Here is a 20715-nt window from a genome sequence, read left to right on the forward strand (position 1 = left end):
CAGGATTAAACCGACCGGCGGGCTGGATTAGGCACCCAAAACGGACTTTGGACATGCCTGGACTAGGTTAAGCTCAACAACTACAGAAGTAGAAGCTTTTCAGTAGTACCAAGACTCCCCGCAACCCTCAATCACTGGATATCTCCCCCTCACTTTTGGTCTTTTGAACATTCATCATCCATGTCAGCATACTTTCAAGCTGTACTGGGGAACTTTCAGAAAAAGTTAAAGCACGTGCAATTTTCATAAGATAGGAAGTAGCTCCTCTTAAGTCTGAAATAGCTCTGAAAAGATCAAAAGGGTCAGAAGCTCTTTAATCCACAGGAATCAGCTCTATATAATGTATCCTGCTTTTTCTGCTTCCAGAGCACATTCTTTAGCAGCAGGAAGCACATACATATACAAACACACACACATTCCACTGTAGTAAGTAGCTTTTGAAACTGAAGAACTTATTACCAGAGGTAGAATGGTCTTTTTATTCACTGCATACACAAAAAGAGGATCAGTGACAGGCAGGTTCAGTAAACTGGTGGTTGTCAAGGGATTATACACAGAATAAAAACTGGTTTACTCAGATCAACCTTTTCCCCGTGGAACAGTGATGCAAGCCAGCGGTATCATCTTCACAGAAGTGGCCCATCCCATTTTGCCAACTGAGGAGAGACAGGAACGTGCGCCCTTGTAGCAGCGTCCCCTCAAAGCCCCACTTACTGGAGCTGTATGGTGACTTCTAGCAAAACCTCCCTGGAAGCCACAGCCGCACAACCCCAGCACTAACCCATGGGATTCCACTGCCTAAGCTGGGCTGCTTCATCTGCATCATGGGCCCTAAAGCTTCACATCCTTGAAAAGGAGGAGGCCACCTGCTTATGGTTGCTTATCCTGTAGGCCAAAGATGACCAGCCAGTTGCCTTCCAGAATCTTACTTCCATAATCCCTGGCCATTGGCCATGTTGGCTGGGGCTGATGGGAATTGTAGTCCATGAACATCTAGGGGACATACTCTATACCAGTGTTTCCCAACCTTGGGCCTCCAGCTGTTTTTGGACTACAACTCCCATCATCCCTAGTTAGCAAGACCAGTGGTCAGGGATGATGGGAATTGTAGTTCAAAAACAGCTGGAGGCCCAAGGTTGGGAAACACTGCTCTACACAATATCCCTCCACTAGCGCATCGTATAATTCACGAGACAGGCGTAAGGATTTCTTCACACAGCACATGGTTGAGCTATGGATTTTACTCCAGAGAGCTGTTCCATGAGGGGCACCAAGCAAAGATGGCTTTAAAATGGGTTAGGACAAATTTGTGAAGGGTAATAAGGCTATTGGCCACAGCTGCTATGTTGTTGTTGTTGTTGTTGTTAATTGAATTTATATACCACCCTATACCTGCAGCTCTCTAGGTGGTTTACATCTTGCCTCTATGTGCCAGTTGCTGGAAATCACAAGTGAGGAGAGTGCTGTTGTGCTTGGGTCTGTCTTGTGAGCTTTCCACAGGCATCTGGTTGTCCACTATAAGACCAGGATGCTGAAGTAGATGGGCCTTTGGTCTGATCCAGCACAGCTCTTGCTGAGGCCCCTTAATAGCAGGGGTGGGGAACCTCAGGTTCAGGGGCCAGCTGTGGCCCTCCAGGCCCTCTAACCGGCCTTCAGAAAGCTCCCCAAGCACACCCTTCAGCAGCCCTGCATCACATCCTCAAGTGGTTTTGCCAGGCTGAAATGTGTCCTAGGACCCTGAAGGTGCCTCTTGCTTGCTTGCCAGGATGGAGGAAAGCAAGGCGTGTGTGAATGTGTACTGAAACTCGTCTACTGTACAAATGTTACACCTGTCGTTTGGCCCACTTTTGCCTCTGGTATGTGGCAAAAGGTTGAAGGTTGTCAAAAAGGAAATGTGGCCCTCAGACTGAGAAGGATCCTGTGCCCCTGCACTAGGGTGCATGAACGGTCTTTCAAACAATAGCTTTTCATTCCGCCATTAATTACAAGATAAATAAATTTGAGAAGGGATCCTAGAATTAAATCATTGCATTTCCATCTGCTTGAAAGATGGTGTTGGTGAATACAAGTGGTACTGTATGTTTGTTGCATGCTAAAAAACAACAACACCTGAAGGGAAAAATCAGACAATACTGTGCAATATGCATCCTAGAAACAAGAAAATATTATCCGTTATACAGTACAGTAAAAGAAAAAGAAATTCTTACAGTGTAGAATCCAGAGTCTCCAATAATTATTCACAAAAATTAACTATGCCTGAGAAGAGACTGCCTTATTCTTTTATGCTCTTTCAAAATGGCAGTGATCCAGCTTTGTTCAATCTTCAGAGACAGGGGTGAGCTTTTTGACAAAGGTCCCTTCCTCTGAAACCTTATCTTTCAACAAGAAACGGGAATCTCTAGCAAAGCATTTCCTCCTAAAGGAAGCCTATAATACCATCACTTCTTGTTGATAATGCATTTGAAAATACTGACCCTTAGCGGTGGGACGCAACATTGCATCCGGCAGGTAAGATTCTCACATGCCCTTGTATCAACTACATCTATAGACTTAATTAATTATTCACACTATTTCTGTGCCCTACTCAGTTCCCAACTAGCCCCATCTTCCTCTTCCTAAAAAGACAGTGACCTAACACTACTAGACAGAAATCGTTTCCCAACAAATGAAAGCACCTGTCTCATGTTCTATACCCCAAGAGAACAGATCCCCCACCGGAACAGTTCGAGGAACTCCAAATTAATAATAATAATAATAATAATAATAATAATAATAATACATTTTTTATGCTTTCCAAAGCAAATTACAAGGAAAAGGAATAATAAATTAAATTTATAGCTACAGGGTATAAATATGGAAAGTGGAATTATCAAGTAGTAAAACAGGTTAAACAGTAGCAAAGAAGATTGCGACTGCGTAGCATTTCAGGGCAAGGAAGTTTTTTCCCAGTTATAAAAAGCAGTGACCAGAAACAAAACTGGCCAACTGCTTGAACCATTTTACAGTATTGCATTATGGAACCTAAGATTTGTGCTTTTTACATGTACAAAAAATGCCTATAATTGCAGCTCAAGTGTTTTTTATGGGGGACGGGGACGGGGCTTATTGAGGCCCTTAACTTGAAATGCTTTGAGGTATTGTAAACCAGTTCTCTCATGCCACCTCTGGCCATCTTTGCTGCAAAGTGAGAGTGACAGTTCTCTCAAGGAAGCAGGGGGTCCTTTGCTAGACTTTGGGATGCAACAATGGCTGCCCTTCCCATCCTTGGAAGCCAGGATCACTCCAAAAAGTTATCCTTTTCCCCCACAGGAAAAGCTATCCCCCTCGCCCGCTGAAGAATCCTAAAAGGAAAAATACCAAATGCAAACAAACTAAGAGTTTTCAAGTAATTTATCTCCTTAAGAAAATGCATCTCACAAATCAACACACAGTTTGCTCAGTTCTTAAATTACTAAAGAAACATCAGTTCTAAAATTACAAAAAAAAAAAAGGTCTAAAAATTCATCAGGGGAATAATTTTCTGCAATGCAGAGGGGGGAAAACAAGACTCTAAAGTAGGAAGACAGCAAGGTCCATCAAGCCTCCAAAGTTTGTAACTCTAAGGGAGAACACCAAATCAGAGACTGGGTTGATGGCTCAAATATTCAACACTGAGGTCCTAGAATTCATTTGGTACCACATTTTCCAGCTCCCAAAATAGCTTCCCCATCACCCCAAATGTCAAAATAAAATCAAGGCTCAGAATGTAGCTTCTGATGATCTCAGAAGTACCGTATTGAGCTGCTAAAACTGTATCAAAAGGCTGTTGCAACACAGGCGACTAAGAGTCCACCACAGTGATGTGACAAATGGGGCTTGTTCACCCTATATGGTTCTACACCAACCTGAGAAAGGAGCAGGGTGGGAGAAGGGAGAACCCCCACATTAAATCCTGCCCCCTTAAAGCTGCAGCATATAAGATTCACAGTGTTGCATAAATGTGTTTTTGTTTTTTTAAAATGTTCTGGGGACAAAGGAGAAGGTATGTTTTCATTCTGCACTCTCCGCCTTGAAATTAGAAGTTTTGAAAGAGTTTCACAGCACAGGGTTCCAAGGCCAGTTTCTAAGGCTGGAGTGAATTCCCAAGCTTTGCTTTTCAATGAGATGGGAATGACTGGCCTCAAACAATGGCGATGTCACACGGCCTGCGGTTCGACACTTCCTGTCACCCCTTCTTCGTTTGTTTGCTTCCGTTGCAACTGCTGCATCCTTGCGTACGTGATGGCGTCTCCCCTACAAAAGGCAAAAGACAGCATAGGAGCTTCGAGTGAGTGGCGGTTTTGACAGGCACAGCACCCAAGATAGACCAGCAATCCACTGGCTGAAATAGGGAGGGAGGGAAAACTCTTCTCTCTTACTTTTTGCCTAATGCTGAAAGTCCATAGAGCACTCCCGTCGCAAAGGCAATGGCATTGCCTAATAAAGTTGTCAGAGTCAGGCTCAGTATAACTGGGAATATAGCCATCCTGGGGGAAAAGAGAGGAAACTTGTGAAGTTAAGGCAGTGTCATGCTGCAATCCATTTCAACGCAGGATGCCTAGCAAAAAAAAGGACCCAAATGTGGACCAAGCATTTGCTGGTACAGGATTTTGTGACCTCAGATTTTTCGCTTCCAAATGGTCACTGAAATGACCTACTGAAATGAATGAACCCAAGTTAGGCATGCATGTCCATGAATTACAATGTGTTTTAATCACACAGTCAGATTTAGGGTACATACAAACCAGATATTGGAAAGGGATCTGTGGAGAGGGAAAACATACCCAGCTTCAATAACCAAAGTCATTCAAGGGGGGAAAGTTTAGAACAATTTGTATTTTAAACATACTGGGTGATATCCAACAGGTCAGTGTCAGAGTAGATTCACTGAAAGTTAGAGACTTCCGGGTTAGCGCGATCGGCTAATGGCGGATTCCCTCCGAGCTCCGGAGGGAATCGGCTTGACAGGGGCTGGGTCTTGCCGTGCCGGCGACACGGGGACCCTCAAAAACCACGGGCATAGGAGCCCGTGGACATGGTGACTCGGCGGGCATCGTTAAGCGCCCTCCCGACTCGCGAAGGAGCCTTTTTAAAGGCTACGGAACGGGTGCCGGGGAGCGGCGTGGTGCTGTGAGTCTTCTGCTTCCCCTGCCGAGCGAAGCCGCATGCCATTTGTCGGAGAGCGCTGACTTCTTCCTATTAAAATTTGGACTTAAAATCAAGAACAACAACCCGTGAGTAAATTGGGAAATTGGATTACAAATAATTTGATTAGGAATTTGGCACGAGCGGGGGAGGTGAAAAAAAGGGAAGTCCGCCCCCCCCCTTATTGTAAACAATTTGAAGCAAGGAGCTGTCAACTAAGGTTGCGTGAAGAATTGGGGTAATTCGAAAAAAGATATAAATTCCACAGATTTAAAGGACTAAGCTAATGTGCCGGAGGACAAAAGTTTAATTATTTGGACTAAGTACCACCTTTCTCAAGCCCGGGAGTAACCCGTGAAAAGAGCCTGCAGAGGATTTATAGAAAACTTTTGACAGCTGTCAAATTAGCTGTCAAAGCCGGAAAAATCAAAGCTTAAATTCTAACCGGCTATACTGCTACAAAATATTGAAAGTAAAGAAAAACTGATACAAATAAACTTGATTTTTGGATCGGAAGGGAAAAGAAATACTAAGTAACTAGAATCCCTCTAGAGGGGATTCTTGGATATTACAAGAATGGAACTAGGTCGGGAAATACGAGCTGACTTGCAAGAGCTTATTTTTCTCATGGGAAAGCTGCAAGAGAGGATAGAGCAAGGCCATGTTTTGTCTACAAGTCCTACGAAACCGAAGTCAACAGAAAATATACCTACTGAGTTGGAAAGGGACTTGATGCTCAAAACACAGGCAGCTGGACAAGAAAAGAAACCAAAGACTAAGACATCAGCTGAACAGGAGGAGCAGAAAGAAGGGGTGGCTGAAAAGTTACAGAAGATAAAAGAGAGCCGGAGACCTGCCAAGAAGAATTCCAATTCGACTAAGATGAAAACTGGATTATTTGGGACATATAGACTTAAGAAACAGAGTTGGAGCTCCACCTCTAAACAAGTAGGCCTTGCTGGAAGAAATATGGTTAACATGGAGAAGGTACTTCCCCGACCTGGGGTGTTCAATATGAAAGATTTTCGAAGAAGCCGGCGGAAAGGGACTGAGAGAGATCCGAGAGCCTCGGACGTAAGGTCACCAGGCTAAAAAGATGGACTAATTGGACTTTGGTTTGGGATTGAAACCGGGAAGAGAAGGGTGGGGTTTAGAAGTCCAAAGGGGGCCTGATTTTTATTTTGCAGTGTAAAACTATATGCTCTTTATTATTATAAGAATGGGGAATCTGTGGATGGGAATTAGGGACAATCTTAGGGAAGGTATTTTATTATTTGTTTTTATATCTCTTTTTTTTATCTTTTTTTATGTATGATTAAGGTATATATTCTAAAAATTGCTAAATAATCTAAATTAATGGATAATAATGAATTAAGGTTTAAAATTATTATAAAGAATCACATTAATAATTTATGGTTAAGTAAATTAACAAATTATGATTAGGACATTAAGGATAAAAACTTGCTTGAATAAACAATCGGAGTTGGAATACAATAAGGGGAGGCGTGGGGAAGTCATGAAAAGAAGTTATTGAAAATGAGACCTAAAAGGTGGAATTTTTTTTTTTTTTTTATGTCGTGTTTTGTGTTATTTTTGTGTGTGTTTTTGTTTTGTTTTTTTGTAACCTTTTGAAACTTTAATAAAGATTATTTAAAAAAAAAAAATAGATTCACTGAAAGTTACCGGACAAATGACTGAACAGGTCTACTCCAAATATGAGATATTGCCCATTAACAACTTTTCTAGTAAGCGTATGCCAGGCAACACTCATGAACTTTTTTTTTTATTAAAAAAAAGATTTAAAAGATTTTGGCCACATCTGCACCATGCATTTAAAGCTTTATTAGATAAGTTTTAAACAGTCAAGGCATCCCCTCAAAAAAAGAATCCTGAGAATTGTAGTTAGCTGAGAATTTTTAGGAAACCCCCATTCCCCTCACAGAACTACAATTCCCAGAGTTGTTTAATTATCAACCCCTCTTCCCAGGGAGTAGGCCAGCCTCCACCAGGCCTCTTCTTCCTTAACTGTTACTTGAGGGCAGCCATTCCACCCCAGGAAGCCAGGCTCATTTCATCAGCTTTACTTGAGGCCCAGCTTCATCAGGCACCTCCTGACCCTATACAGGACCAGATGGTCAATACAGGAACAACTGTCTAGAAATCTGTGCCTGTGTTTTTTGTTTTCCTCTACCCTCCTTGTCCTCTCCCCCTTGCGTGTCATGTGGGTTCTTGTTAGATTGTAAGCTTGTGAGTAGGAACTGTCTTGTTTTGTTTGTATTGCAAGCTGCTCTAGGAACCTTTTTGGCTGAAGAGTAGGGTATAAATGCTATATATATATATATATGAACTCTGGGATAGCTCCGTTGGTAGAGCATGAGACTTTTAATTTCAGGGTTATGGGTTTGAGCCCCATGTTGGGTAAAAGATCCCTGCATTGCAGGGGTTTGGACTAGATGGTCCTCATGGTCCCTTTCAACTCTACAATTCTATGATTTCAGAAAGACTGGAAAGAGAAGTTGCTGAATTGCAACTTATTACCAAAATTAAAACCATGGAGAGACCTTGTCTGAATAGAGACATTGGATTCTTATCTCATTATACATGATAAAGCTATTTTTAGCCATCTCACCCCTTGCTTTTTCCTGTAAGACCAATTACAGTCGTTAACAGTCATCAACAGGTTTACCACACCTATCAGCCAATCACCCATTCCCACCACCCTTCTGAGTAATACCCCTCCCCACCCTCTCACTATATATAAGGGTCTGGTGACTCCTGTTTCAGTGTATCTGAAGAAGTGAGCATGCACACGAAAGCTCATACCAATAACAAACTTAGTTGGTCTCTAAGGTGCTACTGAAAGGAATTTTTTTATTTCGTTTCGACTACGGCAGACCAACACAGCCACCTACCTGTAACTATTCTATGATTCTGTGATTCTTCTCACTAGTCATCGTCCCCTTCCAAACCACAAAGAGTATGCTTTGTTGTGTTTACTGTGGATTTGTTATGCTAGAGCACTTTAACTGTGCAAATTTAGAGCTCTGGTATGCACTTGAATCCCTCTGGCACAATACTGGCAATCCAGAGTCACTCCCAACCCCAGGACACACTTACCCGCAGTAGAAGGCACCTTTCTGCCATGGACGCAGTTTGTCTGCCCTTGCTGACACAGCGTTTGCAAACTCGATGAACTGGCAGCAGAAGGGGGCCTCGCACAGGAAAAGGATGAAGGCATTCAACCTTTGGGGCAAGAAGTCACACTCAAAACCAGAGAGAACCCACCCCATCCATAATGAAAGGGCCCATTCGGTGAACGCATGAATTTTTTGCTGGATCAGGCCAATGGCCCATCTAGTCCAGCATCCTGTTCTCACAGTGGCCAACCAGTTGCCCCAATAGGAAACCCACAAGCAGAAGCCAAGGACAAGAGCTCTGTCTTCTCCTGTGGTTTCAAGCATTCAGAAGCATTGCTGCTTTGAACTGTGGAGACAGGGTAGAGCCATCATAGCTTAGAAATCATGGATAGCCTTCTCCTCCATGAATTTACCTAATCTTCTCTTAAAGGCATCTTAAAGTTGGTGGCCATCACTACCTCCTGTGGGAGCAAGTTCTTCTCTACACTAAGAGAAGAAGACCACCCTTTCGTCTGTCCTAAATTATTTGACTTTCAGCCATGTTGGATGCCCATGAGTTCTAGCATTATAAGAGAGGGATTTAAACTTTTTTCTACCCACTTTCTTCATGCCATGCATAATTTTATGAACTTCTACCAAGTCAACTCTTGCTTGCCTTTTCTCAAAAGTCCTAGACACCACAGCCAATGAAACTCTTGGGCTGCTTTAGGTTCTAAGCTTTTATAACCTTACTGGGGCCAGAGGGCTATTTTTCTAGTACAGTCGTACCTTGGTTCTCGAACAGAATGCGTTCCGGAAGTCCGTTCAACTCACAGAACTGTTTGAAAACCAAAGCATGGCTTCCGATTGTCTGTAGGAGCGTCCTGCAGCCAATCAGAAGCTGCAGAAGCTGCGCCGGACTTTCAGCTTCCGAAAATTGTTCGAAAACCGGAACACTCACTTTTGGGTTTCCATCGTTCAGGAATCGATTTGTTCGGGAGCCAAGGCATTTGAGATCCACTGTAATTGGAACGGGCAAATCTGCCAGTTTTGATTTCTCATTTTTCTGATTTTAAGTTCAGTTCTCTATGTTTCTACAAATGTGCAATATTTTCTTTTGTAAAAAAAAAAAAAGTCCACATGAAAAACCACCCCCAAACTTTTTCCTATGTGCACATTTTGTTATGAATTTTTGCCTATTATTATTCATTTCTCTACTGCTTTATATTCTTAATTAAAAAATATCACAAAGCAGCTTAGATCCGACATTGAAACATTAAATAAAACAATCCAGAATAAAACATTAGTAAAGAAATTCAAGTATACATTCAAACAAAGATATTTAACAGGAAACTAAAATATTATCTTAAAGATTTCAAAACAGAACATTGCAAAAGAGGCCAACTACAGAATGCACATTTAATGCAGCAATGTTAACAAATAAATTATCTTAAACATTTCAAAAGAAAACATTAATAATGTCAAATATAAAATGCACATTTAAAACAGCACAACTAGCAAGAGAATAAAACATTACCTTAAGCATAGAACATATCTGCTGCTGTTGCTGCCAGTCCTGCCATTGGTGGTTCATGGCATAGCTGTCAACTTTTCCCTTTTCTTTCAAGGAATCCTATTCGGAATAAGGGAATTTCCCTTAAAAAAAGGGGAAACGTTGACAGCTATGGTTCATGGCAGGCAGTGGTTGTGGAAGCTCAGGCTCAGTAACCTGGGTCTGCACTAAGAGACAGCCAAGACGGCAATTTCCCCATATATAAAGCATTTTTATATGTTACTTTCACTATGTACTGATAGGCACACTTTAACTTCGTCTATGCAAATTTGGACACATGAGCTGGCTGGAGAACTGCACTGCAAAATCCAGAGAAGCACAAATTTCAATATCTGGCTGTGTTTCAGTTCTCGTTGTTTCAGAAAGTGTGGGTGTGGTTGGTGTGCCTTTAAATGCAGCCGACCCTCCAGGTACGGTGATTGTTAGCTTGGTCTGACTCAATTATTTTCTGTGTTTTATTTTACTTCAAGTTTTAAGTGTTTTAAATTTTGTAGTGTTTTAAAAGCTTTCCAGTTTGTACTGTATTGTTATTTTAAATCTTCCACCTTGCTTGCCCTGGGGCATTTACTCAGGAAAGTGGCTTTAGAATATTTTCAATTAAAATTGCATAAAATAAACTGGCAGCAGCTCTCTGGGATTTAAGAGCAAGAGACTTCCCAGCCACACCTAGATATGTTGGGAATTGGACCTGGGACCTTCTGCATGCAAAGCAGATGCTCTAGCACTGAGCTATGGCTCCTTCCCTAGAAATAAGGTAAGATTCTAGTCCCCGTGGTTCTGAACAAACAGCCAGTTGACACATGGAATTGCCTAGTACTCCGTAAGACCCCATGTCCGTCTAGCTCAGAACTGTCTGCATTGATTGACAGTGGCTCTCCTGGAGATGCCAGGGATTAAGCCTTGCTCTACCAGTAAGATGTGGCCCTCTCCCAAAGCCACTCTGAACTGTTTTCTATTTTCGGAGCCACAGGGACTCAGCTGCAAATACAGTCATACCTCATGTTACGTTTGCTTCAGGTTGAGCGTTTTCAGGTTGCGTCCTGTGGCGACCCGGAAGTACTGGAAAGGGTTACTTCCAGGTTTTGCCACTTGCGCATGCACAGACGTGCAAAATGACATCACACGCATGCGCAGAAGCGGTGAATCGCGACCCGCGCACGCGCAGACACGCAGATGCGGGTTGCGTTCTGCTCATGTTGCAAACGGGCCTCTGGAACGGATCCCGTTCACAACCAGAGGTACCACTGTATAACGTTCTAAGTGTATTAAACAAATGTGACACTAGGTGGCACTGGTGAGCTAATGGCAAATTCCATATATACTTTACTACTTTTTAAATTTTTTTAAGAAAGCACTTTCACAGTGTTTTTTTATATCTGTGTAGATTCAGCCTGAGGGGTTGGAACTGGCAGGAAGGCCAGAGACTGTGCTAAGTGGGCAGTGCAAAGGCCACACATCCCACCAGGACAAATCATTCATTGCCTGCCTCTGCATTTGCAACAGACTTTTTCATCTCAGTTGCCGTTGACTTGCAGCACCCCGGTACTCGAAACAAATAGTCACCGCAAAGGAAGTCAAGTTTACTTACATCATCCAAACGCCAGCTGCGATGTTGAGAGGGTGGATGGTCACACAGTTAAAGAGGCCAGCAAAGGCACATGCTGAAAGGACAAAGCAGGTAGAAAATGTTAAGATCAGCCCTGGTGGGTCAAGGCATCCTGTTCTCACAGTGACTGACCTGATTCCTCTGGGAGGCTCCCAAGAAGATCTTGAGTGCAACAGCACACTCTGTCTACTTGCATTTCCCAGCAACTGGTTTGTCTACACTGGTATATACTGGGGTGTATAAGGTGTTAGGGGAGGGGCAGTACCTCTGGCAGGGGACATAACATGCTACTTCTGGGGTAGATTGTCCACCTCCTCCCCGCCCCCCAGCTCTCACCTGTGGCTCCTAGAAGTTGCCAGCATGTGAAAGTGGCCACAACCCAGGAGCAGCTTCAACTGGCCAGCTAACCAGGTGAAGGCAGCTGATGGTGAGTCAGGGACTTCTCCTGCATGTGAAGACAGGCTCTGGTGGATTGAGTGGATGAGACCAATACTGGGTCCAATAGTCAAGAAGGCGTTTTGCATTCATGTTTTAGAGGGAAGTGAGGGGCAGATGGGGTTCATCAACCTAGGAAGGTAGCCCATCTAGCTGAAGGAAAACTCTGATCCTAAACCTCCACTGCCTTGTGGGACATCTTCAGGGGGGCTGAGAAGGCTAAGGTGTAAATCCTACACAAATTTGGAGTGGAGTCCCTAAGATGGATAGTTGGCGCCTCGCAGTCCTCCTTCCAGCAAACCCTATAGCCAAGCTGGTGCCAAACATATTACTCTGCTTTCTTCTGGACCACATCGGCGAGGCTGAGAGGCTTGTAGTCTGGGCAACCCAGGACCCCCAAATACTGCCCAGGCTTGCACACCACAGAAGGTCACAGCAGTTTGACTTCACTCCAAGAGGCACACTAACAATGGTATTCACTGCTTCCAACAGTGGAGGCAGAACATTGGGATCCGTACCCTTGTCCTCCACGATTTTGTCTATGAATCTTCTTTTAAAGCCATCCTGGTTGGTTGTCATCACTACATCTTGTGGGAGTGAGTTCCACAGTTCAACCATGGACTGTGAGAAATGAAGCTGCAACATGACATCACATGATGAAGATGACAAAATTTTGTGGCCGTTCTGAGGACAGGTTCTGACGCTGAGGGCTAGTCACCTGCCTAAGGTCACGCTCCGCTTTCATAGCAGAGGAAAAACTTCGATGTGATTCTCCTGGACGTAACCAGACTGGGTTCCGAGAGCTTTGAGAACTGGACGTTTGTTCTCTACAAACTCTGACAATGTTTCCAAAACTAATTTTTGTAGGGTTTTTTTGGGGGGTGGGGTGGGAGAATTGAGTGCATCTGTGTGCATCTGTTTTCTTTGTGCCATTATTTCTTGTCAACTCAGCTCTGCTGGCCCTTGTTTTTTCATGAGCAGTGTCGCATAATACTGGGATTAAGTTACCTGCTGACGACCGCGAAAGGGGTCTGATGCTGTATCGGATGCAGAGAACCTTGCTGCAAGTTTAATGAGGACCAAATCCCAGGTGGTTCCAAGGCTTATTTTCGGACTGTTCAGGGCATAGTTGCTTTTTTGTGGGTGGGGAGGGGCAGGGGGAAGTGCTGCCTTTAAAAGCAGCCAAAGGTCTGAGAATTTTAGCAGGTGAAACTTCCCCTAACAAGTGGGTAGGAGAAGCAGAGAGTGGAACCCAGCCAAATTCTACTATAGCCAGAGCCAGCTCGCCCGTGAAGCAAGGAGAATAGCGGCTGAGACAATGAATGTGAATTTTTCTACAGTAGGCCAGATTCTACAGCCTCACACACCCCTCTCTAACCTCCATGTAGACATGCAGGAAGCATTATCAGAGTTCAAGGGGGAAAAAATCTTCTCGATATTTGTTTGAAGGGAACCCTGTGTGTGCCGCAGTTTCAGCACCCAGCCTCCGCCAGAGTGCTCGGCCTCCTTCTGAGGACATGAAGTTGCACATGCATCGTGCCTGTGATGTCATGCGCCACATCTGCCGGGCCCCCTCAATCTTGGGGGCAACCTGGTGCCTCTGCTCAAGGAGGGGTCAACACTTGGCTGGCGAGGGGTGTTGCATGAAGAGGGATTCAAGGAACAGGAAAAGTGGCCTGGGGCTGAGGAATAGCAGACTGACAAAAGATTACTCAACAAGTTTAAACATAGGGAGCAAAGTACAGCAGGAGCAAAGTTCAACCTGGTTATCAGGTGTGCCCTAAACCATGAGTAAGAAATCACATTACAGAGAAGCAACTGGGAACAGGTATCCACGGCTGGGTGCAACAAGGGAGAAGTTATTTCAAGTCGTAAGCAAGTGTCTCAGGCACTGTCCCCAACTTAATCAGCCTTTGCAAAACGCTTTTTAAAAACACTGACTTCTACAAAAGTAAACTCTGCATAGATATGCAAACATACCAGAGAACGAGCAAATCAACTATACAAATGGGCTCTGCAACAAAATGGTACAGCACGGAGTGCTCCTTTACCCAGTCGGCTGGGCAGCCATGCTTTCCTGGGCAGCCATGCCCTCCATTCCATTCCTGAATGAGAGAGGATGCACTTTTTGAAAACAGCTTCATTCTATCTGTCTGCTTTTATTTATTTGAACGTTTCCATGCCACCTTTTAGAGCAACATCCTTGCAAGGCAGCTTACGCCAAACACAAAATGCAGTATTATATTTCGATTAAAAACAAAAACAAATCAAGAACCAGTCAAACCAGGTCCCTTAACTAATCCACAGGCTAGCAAAGGGCCATTGTAGTGAATGAAAACAAACTTAATATTATAAAAAAGCCAGCAACAACACAAAACTAAAACAAAAGTTTCAGGCTAGCTGCCCTATTAAATCATTCAAGGAAAACGACCCTGGAAACATGTGGTTTTTATATAAAAAGTCCAGCTGTGCTGATGGCAGACATATGCAAATAACTTGAAAGGGTGTGTCACAAGCATGGAGTCACCACCAATAAGGTCCCAGTTCTCATGCCCCTGCCTCACAGAGCTACAATTCCAGTGTGATTTAATAGTTGATCCCTCTTCACAGGGAACTCGGGGAACTGTAGCTATGTGAAGGGAATAGGAGGTCATCTAACAACTCTCAGCACCCTTAGCAAACTACAGTTCCCAAGATTCTTTGTGGGAAGGCATGGTTGTTTAAAGTGGTATGTTATTGCTTTAAATGTGTAGTGCATATGTGGCCTGAGTCAACATCGACTGGCCCTGATAAGATAGTAGAGCCTCCATGGTCGGAAGCAGAGTACCCACTAAATATCAGATCCTGGAGGTGAAGAACATGGAATGGCTAATATGGTACCCTTCTTACTGGTTTCCTGGTGGCATCTGGCTGGCTGGACCTTTGATCTGATTCAGTCATGGAGTTCTTATGAATCAGGATGGTGGGGGGGCATTTAGGCACAAGCAGAGACAGGGTGGGTGTTCCCCTCATGACACCACTGTAGACTGAGACATGAGAGAGACCACTGGCTGAGCTTGGACTAGTTGTTGCCTCCCAGCCTCACCTACCTCACAGGGTTGTTGCGAGGATAAAATGGGGAGGGGGAGAGCCTTGAGCTCATTTGAGAAAAGGTGGGATATTATTATTATTATTTTAAAAATGAAGTGACTCTGAGTAACTCAATCAAACACCAAAATGCAATGCAGAAATACAAACATTTGCTAATGCAAAATAGGCACTACCCTGTTGCACTTTTGATCTGTTTTGCATATCACACACACTGATGTAGGTATTTATTTACCTACTAACTATATTTAAATGAAGGCAGTCAAGAGCTTAGTCCTCTTGACAACTCACAACAGAAGAGTGACAAAACATTTTTTAAAAAAAACAAAAAACCACCCCAAAAACATGTGTACAAAAAGTTTGCAGTGCTATTCCCCGCCCCCTACAGGAGAGAAAATTAAAGCAAAAATCCCCAAAGACACAAAATCAGCCAGTCGGTGCAAAGAAAGCCCCCAGCTTAGGAGGCAAATTGGGTCTTGGGACTTTGCTCTGGAGGTGCGGGGATAGGGGAATCACTGGAGGAAAAAACTGTGGGGTGGGAGGAGTAAAGGAAATACTCACAGATGCCCCCAATGATGCCAGCCAGTCTGCATAACCACTTGTACCACCAGGTCATCCCATCATCATCATCGGTGGAAGACGGGGTAGCAGCAGCAGTAGCTGTATCTGACTGAGGCTGCTCTTCATGGGAATTCATCCTGCCTTTGGGTATGTGTGTTAAACGACAGGTAATTCCACCTTTCTCCTTTGCTGCTTGCCACTGTAATTTCTCCCCCGCCCCTAGCACTGGGCAGGATCCTAGTCCTCAGCGCATCGCTGTACACCCACTGCCCACCCACTGTCCCTTTAAAAGCAGCTCCAGCTGACAATGGAGACAGCCCCGCCCACCCCAACCAGCTGTCCCCCCCCCCAAGCGTCTCCCTTTGTATTGCATTCTGGGTCCCCTCCCCCTTTGCAAGAGGATGAAATGGGAGGGGCTGTCTGCATCTCTCATCCGTAGACTTAAGGAGGGAAAAGTAGACTGACCTTTGTTTGTTAATGGCTGCAACTCCCTTGTTAATTTTGAAGCCACGTAATAAAACAGCCACCAAGTGTCCCTATTTTCCAGGGGTGTCCCTGATTTAAAGTAGCTGCCCCGGTTTCTGACTTGATCCCAGAATGTCCCGCTTTTGCTTAGGATGTCTGCATTTTCATTGGAGAAATGTTGGAGGGTATGGAGTTATGAGACCTCCGAGCCGTCTGAAGGCAATCCTGTATAGGGGTGGTTTCTGTTTAATGTTTTATTTTGTGTGTGTGTGTGTGTGTGTGTATACACACACACACACACACACACACACACACCGGTGTATATATCTACACAGTGGTACCTCGCAAGACGGAAAACTCGCAAAACGAAAGGGTTTTTGGTTTTTTAGTTGCTTCGCAAGACGATTTTCCCTATGGGCTTGCTTCGCAAGACGGAAACGTCTTGCAAGTTTGTTTCCTTTTTCTTAAAACCGCCAATACAGTTGCGACTTGACTTCGAGGAGCAACTCATAGCACGCGGTGTGGTAGCCTTTTTTGAGGTTTTTGAAGACTTTGGTGATTTTTGAAGCTTTTCCAAAACTTTTCCGACACCGTGCTTCGCAAGACGGAAAAAACCGCAAGACGAAAAAACTCGCGGAACGAATTAATTTCGTCTTGCGAGGCACCACTGTATATCTATATATATATATATATATGAAGCTGCCCAGAGTGGCTGGGGCAACCCAGTCAGATGTGTGGAGTATGTGTCTATATCATTATAGAATGGGATGTCCCTATTTTCATCGCAGAAATGTTGGAGGGTATGCTATAGGAAACTGGTAGCTGAGAGATCTCACACCCCCTTAAAAAAAGGAAAAAGAAAGGGGAGGAATAGCAGCAAATGCATAACGACTTTATGCTCTTTCTAAGATGTGATGCTGAATTTTCACGTGAAGTTGAATTTTGAAACATGTTAAAATCTTGCTTGCCAGTGCAAGTGGAAGGAGATGCTAGTGCGGTGCGATGGTTAGAGCAGAGCTTTCCAAACTGTGTGTCGCGACACTTTAGTGTGTCGGCTGCAGTGTGTAAGTGTGTCACGCGAATGCTCCCCCCACGCTCCTCTAGGGGATGGAAAAGGGTTAGTTTAACCTCTGGTTTGCTAGTGAAACAGAATTACTGTGTCACGAAATGATGCATTTCTAAAAAGTGTGTCACCAACATGAAAAGCTTGGAAAGCTTTGGGTTAGAGTGCTGAACTAGGATATGGAAGAGTTTTCAAATACCTATTCAGCCATGAAGCTCACTGGGTGACCTTTGGGGCAGTTAATTCTCTTAGCCTAACCTCTACCTCACAGGGTGGTTGTGAGCAATGTTTTTTTCCAGGGGGTACTCAATGATACTCTTTTATCTGCACTTCTTTTTCTAGATAAAAAGGACTGGTTGTGAGGATAACGGAAAAAAGAGAACTATGTACACCACCTCACATGGGTACAGCCGGGGGGGGGGGCAGAACCAAGTTGTCTGCAATGCAATTGGTCAGTTGGTTAAGCATTTTTATTTCTTTACTTGGTTTAGGGGGTCAGCTCCCCCCGCCCCCTGCTACACCCATGCCACCTCAGTCTAAAGAATATTTTTCAGACAGTCTCACTAAGCCACTTCCCAGGGACTACCGGACTTGCGGACTTGAACACACTTTGTTCAGAAGAGGTGTTGGGAGTAAAGCAAACTTGCAATAAGTTGCAGCATTATAAAACTATTTATTCCTGCACTCTGCTGTGTACACACATACACTCAAGGCTGTCGCCACTGCTAGTGTTGCTTGCTAATCCCTCCTACTGCCTGCCTGCCCCTCCACCCTCTCACAGCTCCTGTCTCTCTCCATCCCTGCTTCATTCAATTCCTACTGTTTAAAACCACCATTTTAAAACTTCCTTTCTCTTCTGCTCCCTTCCCCCACCCTGACCAGGCAAATCCAGAAGTGTGATGCGGCACTACAAATCCTCCTATGGGAGCTGTACGATGACAGCTTTTGATTTTTAGGTATACAGTAGAGGAAGACATATACCAAACTCCAACACTATTTGCCTCACATTCAAGAGTTGGAACACCTGCATTTGCCACTCACGCTCCGATTATAATCCACCAATCCAAAGCGTAGGGCAAAAGGAGAAGCGCATCACAAAAAATAGGAGATTCAAATAGTATATAAAAAAGATGAATGAGACAAGGAAAAAGAGGAATTCCAGGATAAATGTCAGTCGTTCCACCCCAACAATCCGCAAAAAAAGAGGAGGGGGGGAAGTAACTCAATGTCCTATTTTCCGCTCCGCTCCTCTTTAAATTGATCACAAAAGAAAAAATAATAAAAAAGATGTACAAACTTCTGTAGTGAGTGTAGATGCATAACACACAACTGCAAACATATTTGAACACACTGCATTTTTCAATATACTGTATATATTAAAACACCTCACCTAAAAATCAGAGGCATTTGGAATAATAATTTCCAGGTAGAGGACAGCAGAGATTGGCCAACTCAGGCTTACATTATACAGTACACAGGTGCAGGGATTTTTAATTTCAGGCTAATAACTTTTCAGGTTCACACCGATATAAAGACTTTATTGGCAGATCTCCAAGAAGTATGTGTATGTTGACTTTAGCACACGAGAGCAGGACTAACCCTGCTCAAAAACAACAGCAGCAGCATTTGAAGGAAAAATAATTGAATCGGTGGAGATCCCCACCTGAGACAGTGGCAGAGCCAGGGTGAGTTCAGGCATGAGAAGCCCCTCCCTTCCACAGCAATGGGAACAGGTGCAAAAAAAGAGAAGGGCTAATGCAAACTCTAAGAGTTTTTCAGTGGATATCACTTTTCATCCCTCTTACAAGACAAACTGTGTTTACTAACTCCCCCTGGCTATATAACCCTTGGATGAACAGCTGCCCTTGAAACAACTTGAGGCTGTGTTTATTTGGGCAAAATTACCCAGTATTCTGCTTGGAAACCGACGCTGGCAAAATTTTTGCTGAATTCAATTTCGGCCCTGCTCCCAACTGACTCCCAGTAGAATGGCTGGTTTCCATGGAAAACTGCGGTCTTCATGGCATTGACATCTCGGATCTAAAGAATGGAAGGTCAGGTCAGCCAAAGACCCAGAAACGTGACATCCACAACAGTTAAACTATACTTTGTAGTGCAGAGTTAAGCCATGGAACTCACTCCCACAGTAGGCAGTAGGCAGTGATGGCCATCAACTTGAGCGGCTTTAGAAGAGGAATAGACAAATTCATGGAAGAGAGGGCTATCAATGGCTACTAGCCATGTTGCCTATGCTCTGCCTCCACAGTTGGAAACCATCATTTGCTGGAAACCACAGGAGGGAAGAGTGCTTTTGTGCTCGGGTTCTGTTTTTGGGTTTCCACAGACACCTGGTTGGTCACTGTGAGAACAGGATGCTGGACTAGGTGGGCCATTGGCTTGATACAGCAGGCTTTCTTTATGTTCTTATGTTCACAATGGCTAAGGATTCCTTCATTTCTCCAGTTTTACTTTACATTCATTTTGATTTGTGCTTATGATGGTATTGGGAGGGTTATACACAACCACACTTTTGCACCTGCAGATGTTTCGAGGTGGACTTACTGCTCCATTTCCAGTCAGCACATGTCCCATAAAATTCCTGCTGAAATCATGTAACTTTTCACACCACAAACGTTCTGGTTTATTTATTTATTTTGTCCTACATTTGTTGCATTGGTGGTGGGTTTATCCTGGACTGTTCACACATTCTTCTGCTTTATTGGTTGTTCTGCAATGCTTCCCCAAAATGGAACCACACTATTACTACCTGGAAGGGTAACTCTTCTGCTACAGGGCAACAAATGTGGGATAAAAAATAAACCAGAATATTTGTGGTGTGGAAAGTTACATGATTTCAGAAAGAAAAAACAACAACAACCCAAGCCTAGTATGGACTCTGGACTCCCAAGAGTGGCTATTCCACCATAAATGTCCAGGGTAGAAGCAGCATTTTGATGGAAAAGGAGCAGAGATGGGGGGAGAAAGAAAAAGCAGAAGGCAACAACAAAATCCGATTGCATGTTAGAAAATAGCCTCCTGTACAAAGATAACATTTGCATTCATTGCTCCACACACTTTTACCTCTGGCTCTGCTCACCATGGGTAAATGGCTCCCAGAAAGTTGTCCAGGAAGGAATGCAGCCAATAGGTCAGTGGCGGACTTTGGTAATATGTCGCCCTGAGTGAGAACAAAATCTGGCTCGCCCTTCCCACCTCCCATATTTTTTATTTTCACAATAATTCCTTTTGGTACAGTGGATCTTCTCAGTAGATACCCATATGAATATAGGTGGTGGTTGTTTTGCACCCCCTTGACTCAGCGCCCTGTGCAGAAGGAACCACCCACACCGCTGTAAATTGAGTGCTGATCAGGTTCCCCACCCTTGCATCTGATTAATGTTTTGCTTTTATTCTCCTAGTGTGTGGCACCTGGACCCTTACTCTGTGCAGTTTTCTCACCGAGATGTAACTGGAGTGTGTTTGGTTGGAGTCAGCTGTTGGGTCCACATACGCAGCGTGAATGGCAATGCGATGCCTTGGAGCCACATCAACAAATGTCCTGCAAGCCCCTTGTTGTTCCCAGCCTGCCAAAGGCATAGGGGTCACTATTCTCCCACTGGGACCGAACAACTGCACATCGCAATCT

The 20715-nt window shown here is 44.0% G+C and overlaps 2 protein-coding genes across 8 annotated transcripts in view; both read right to left on the reverse strand.

The window, feature by feature from the left end:
• Positions 1-465: 465 nt before the first annotated feature.
• CACFD1 (calcium channel flower domain containing 1) lies at positions 466-15677 on the reverse strand (the record flags this gene model as incomplete). The annotated part of the gene is made up of 5 exons (XM_080989673.1): positions 466-4272; positions 4398-4505; positions 8281-8406; positions 11441-11513; positions 15542-15677. The coding sequence occupies 5 exons, from the start codon at positions 15675-15677 to the stop codon at positions 4176-4178; spliced, it is 540 nt and encodes a 179-aa protein (XP_080845799.1). The 3' UTR covers positions 466-4175.
• Positions 15678-18578: 2901 nt separating this feature from the next.
• Positions 18579-20715, reverse strand: part of ADAMTS13 (ADAM metallopeptidase with thrombospondin type 1 motif 13) — a 36121-nt gene continuing 33984 nt past the window's right edge. For all 7 annotated transcript variants that reach the window (XM_080989536.1, XM_080989535.1, XM_080989534.1 and 4 more), the window contains 2 exons: positions 20529-20713; positions 18579-19109 (listed from right to left, as the gene is read on the reverse strand). In XM_080989536.1, coding sequence (XP_080845662.1) covers positions 18957-19109; positions 20529-20713 — 338 coding nt within the window. In that variant the 3' untranslated portion in view covers positions 18579-18956. The remainder of the gene's footprint in view (positions 19110-20528; positions 20714-20715) is intronic.

The sequence above is a fragment of the Podarcis pityusensis genome (assembly GCF_964106645.2).
Source record: "Podarcis pityusensis genome assembly, chromosome: Z".
Lineage (NCBI taxonomy): Eukaryota > Metazoa > Chordata > Lepidosauria > Squamata > Lacertidae > Podarcis > Podarcis pityusensis.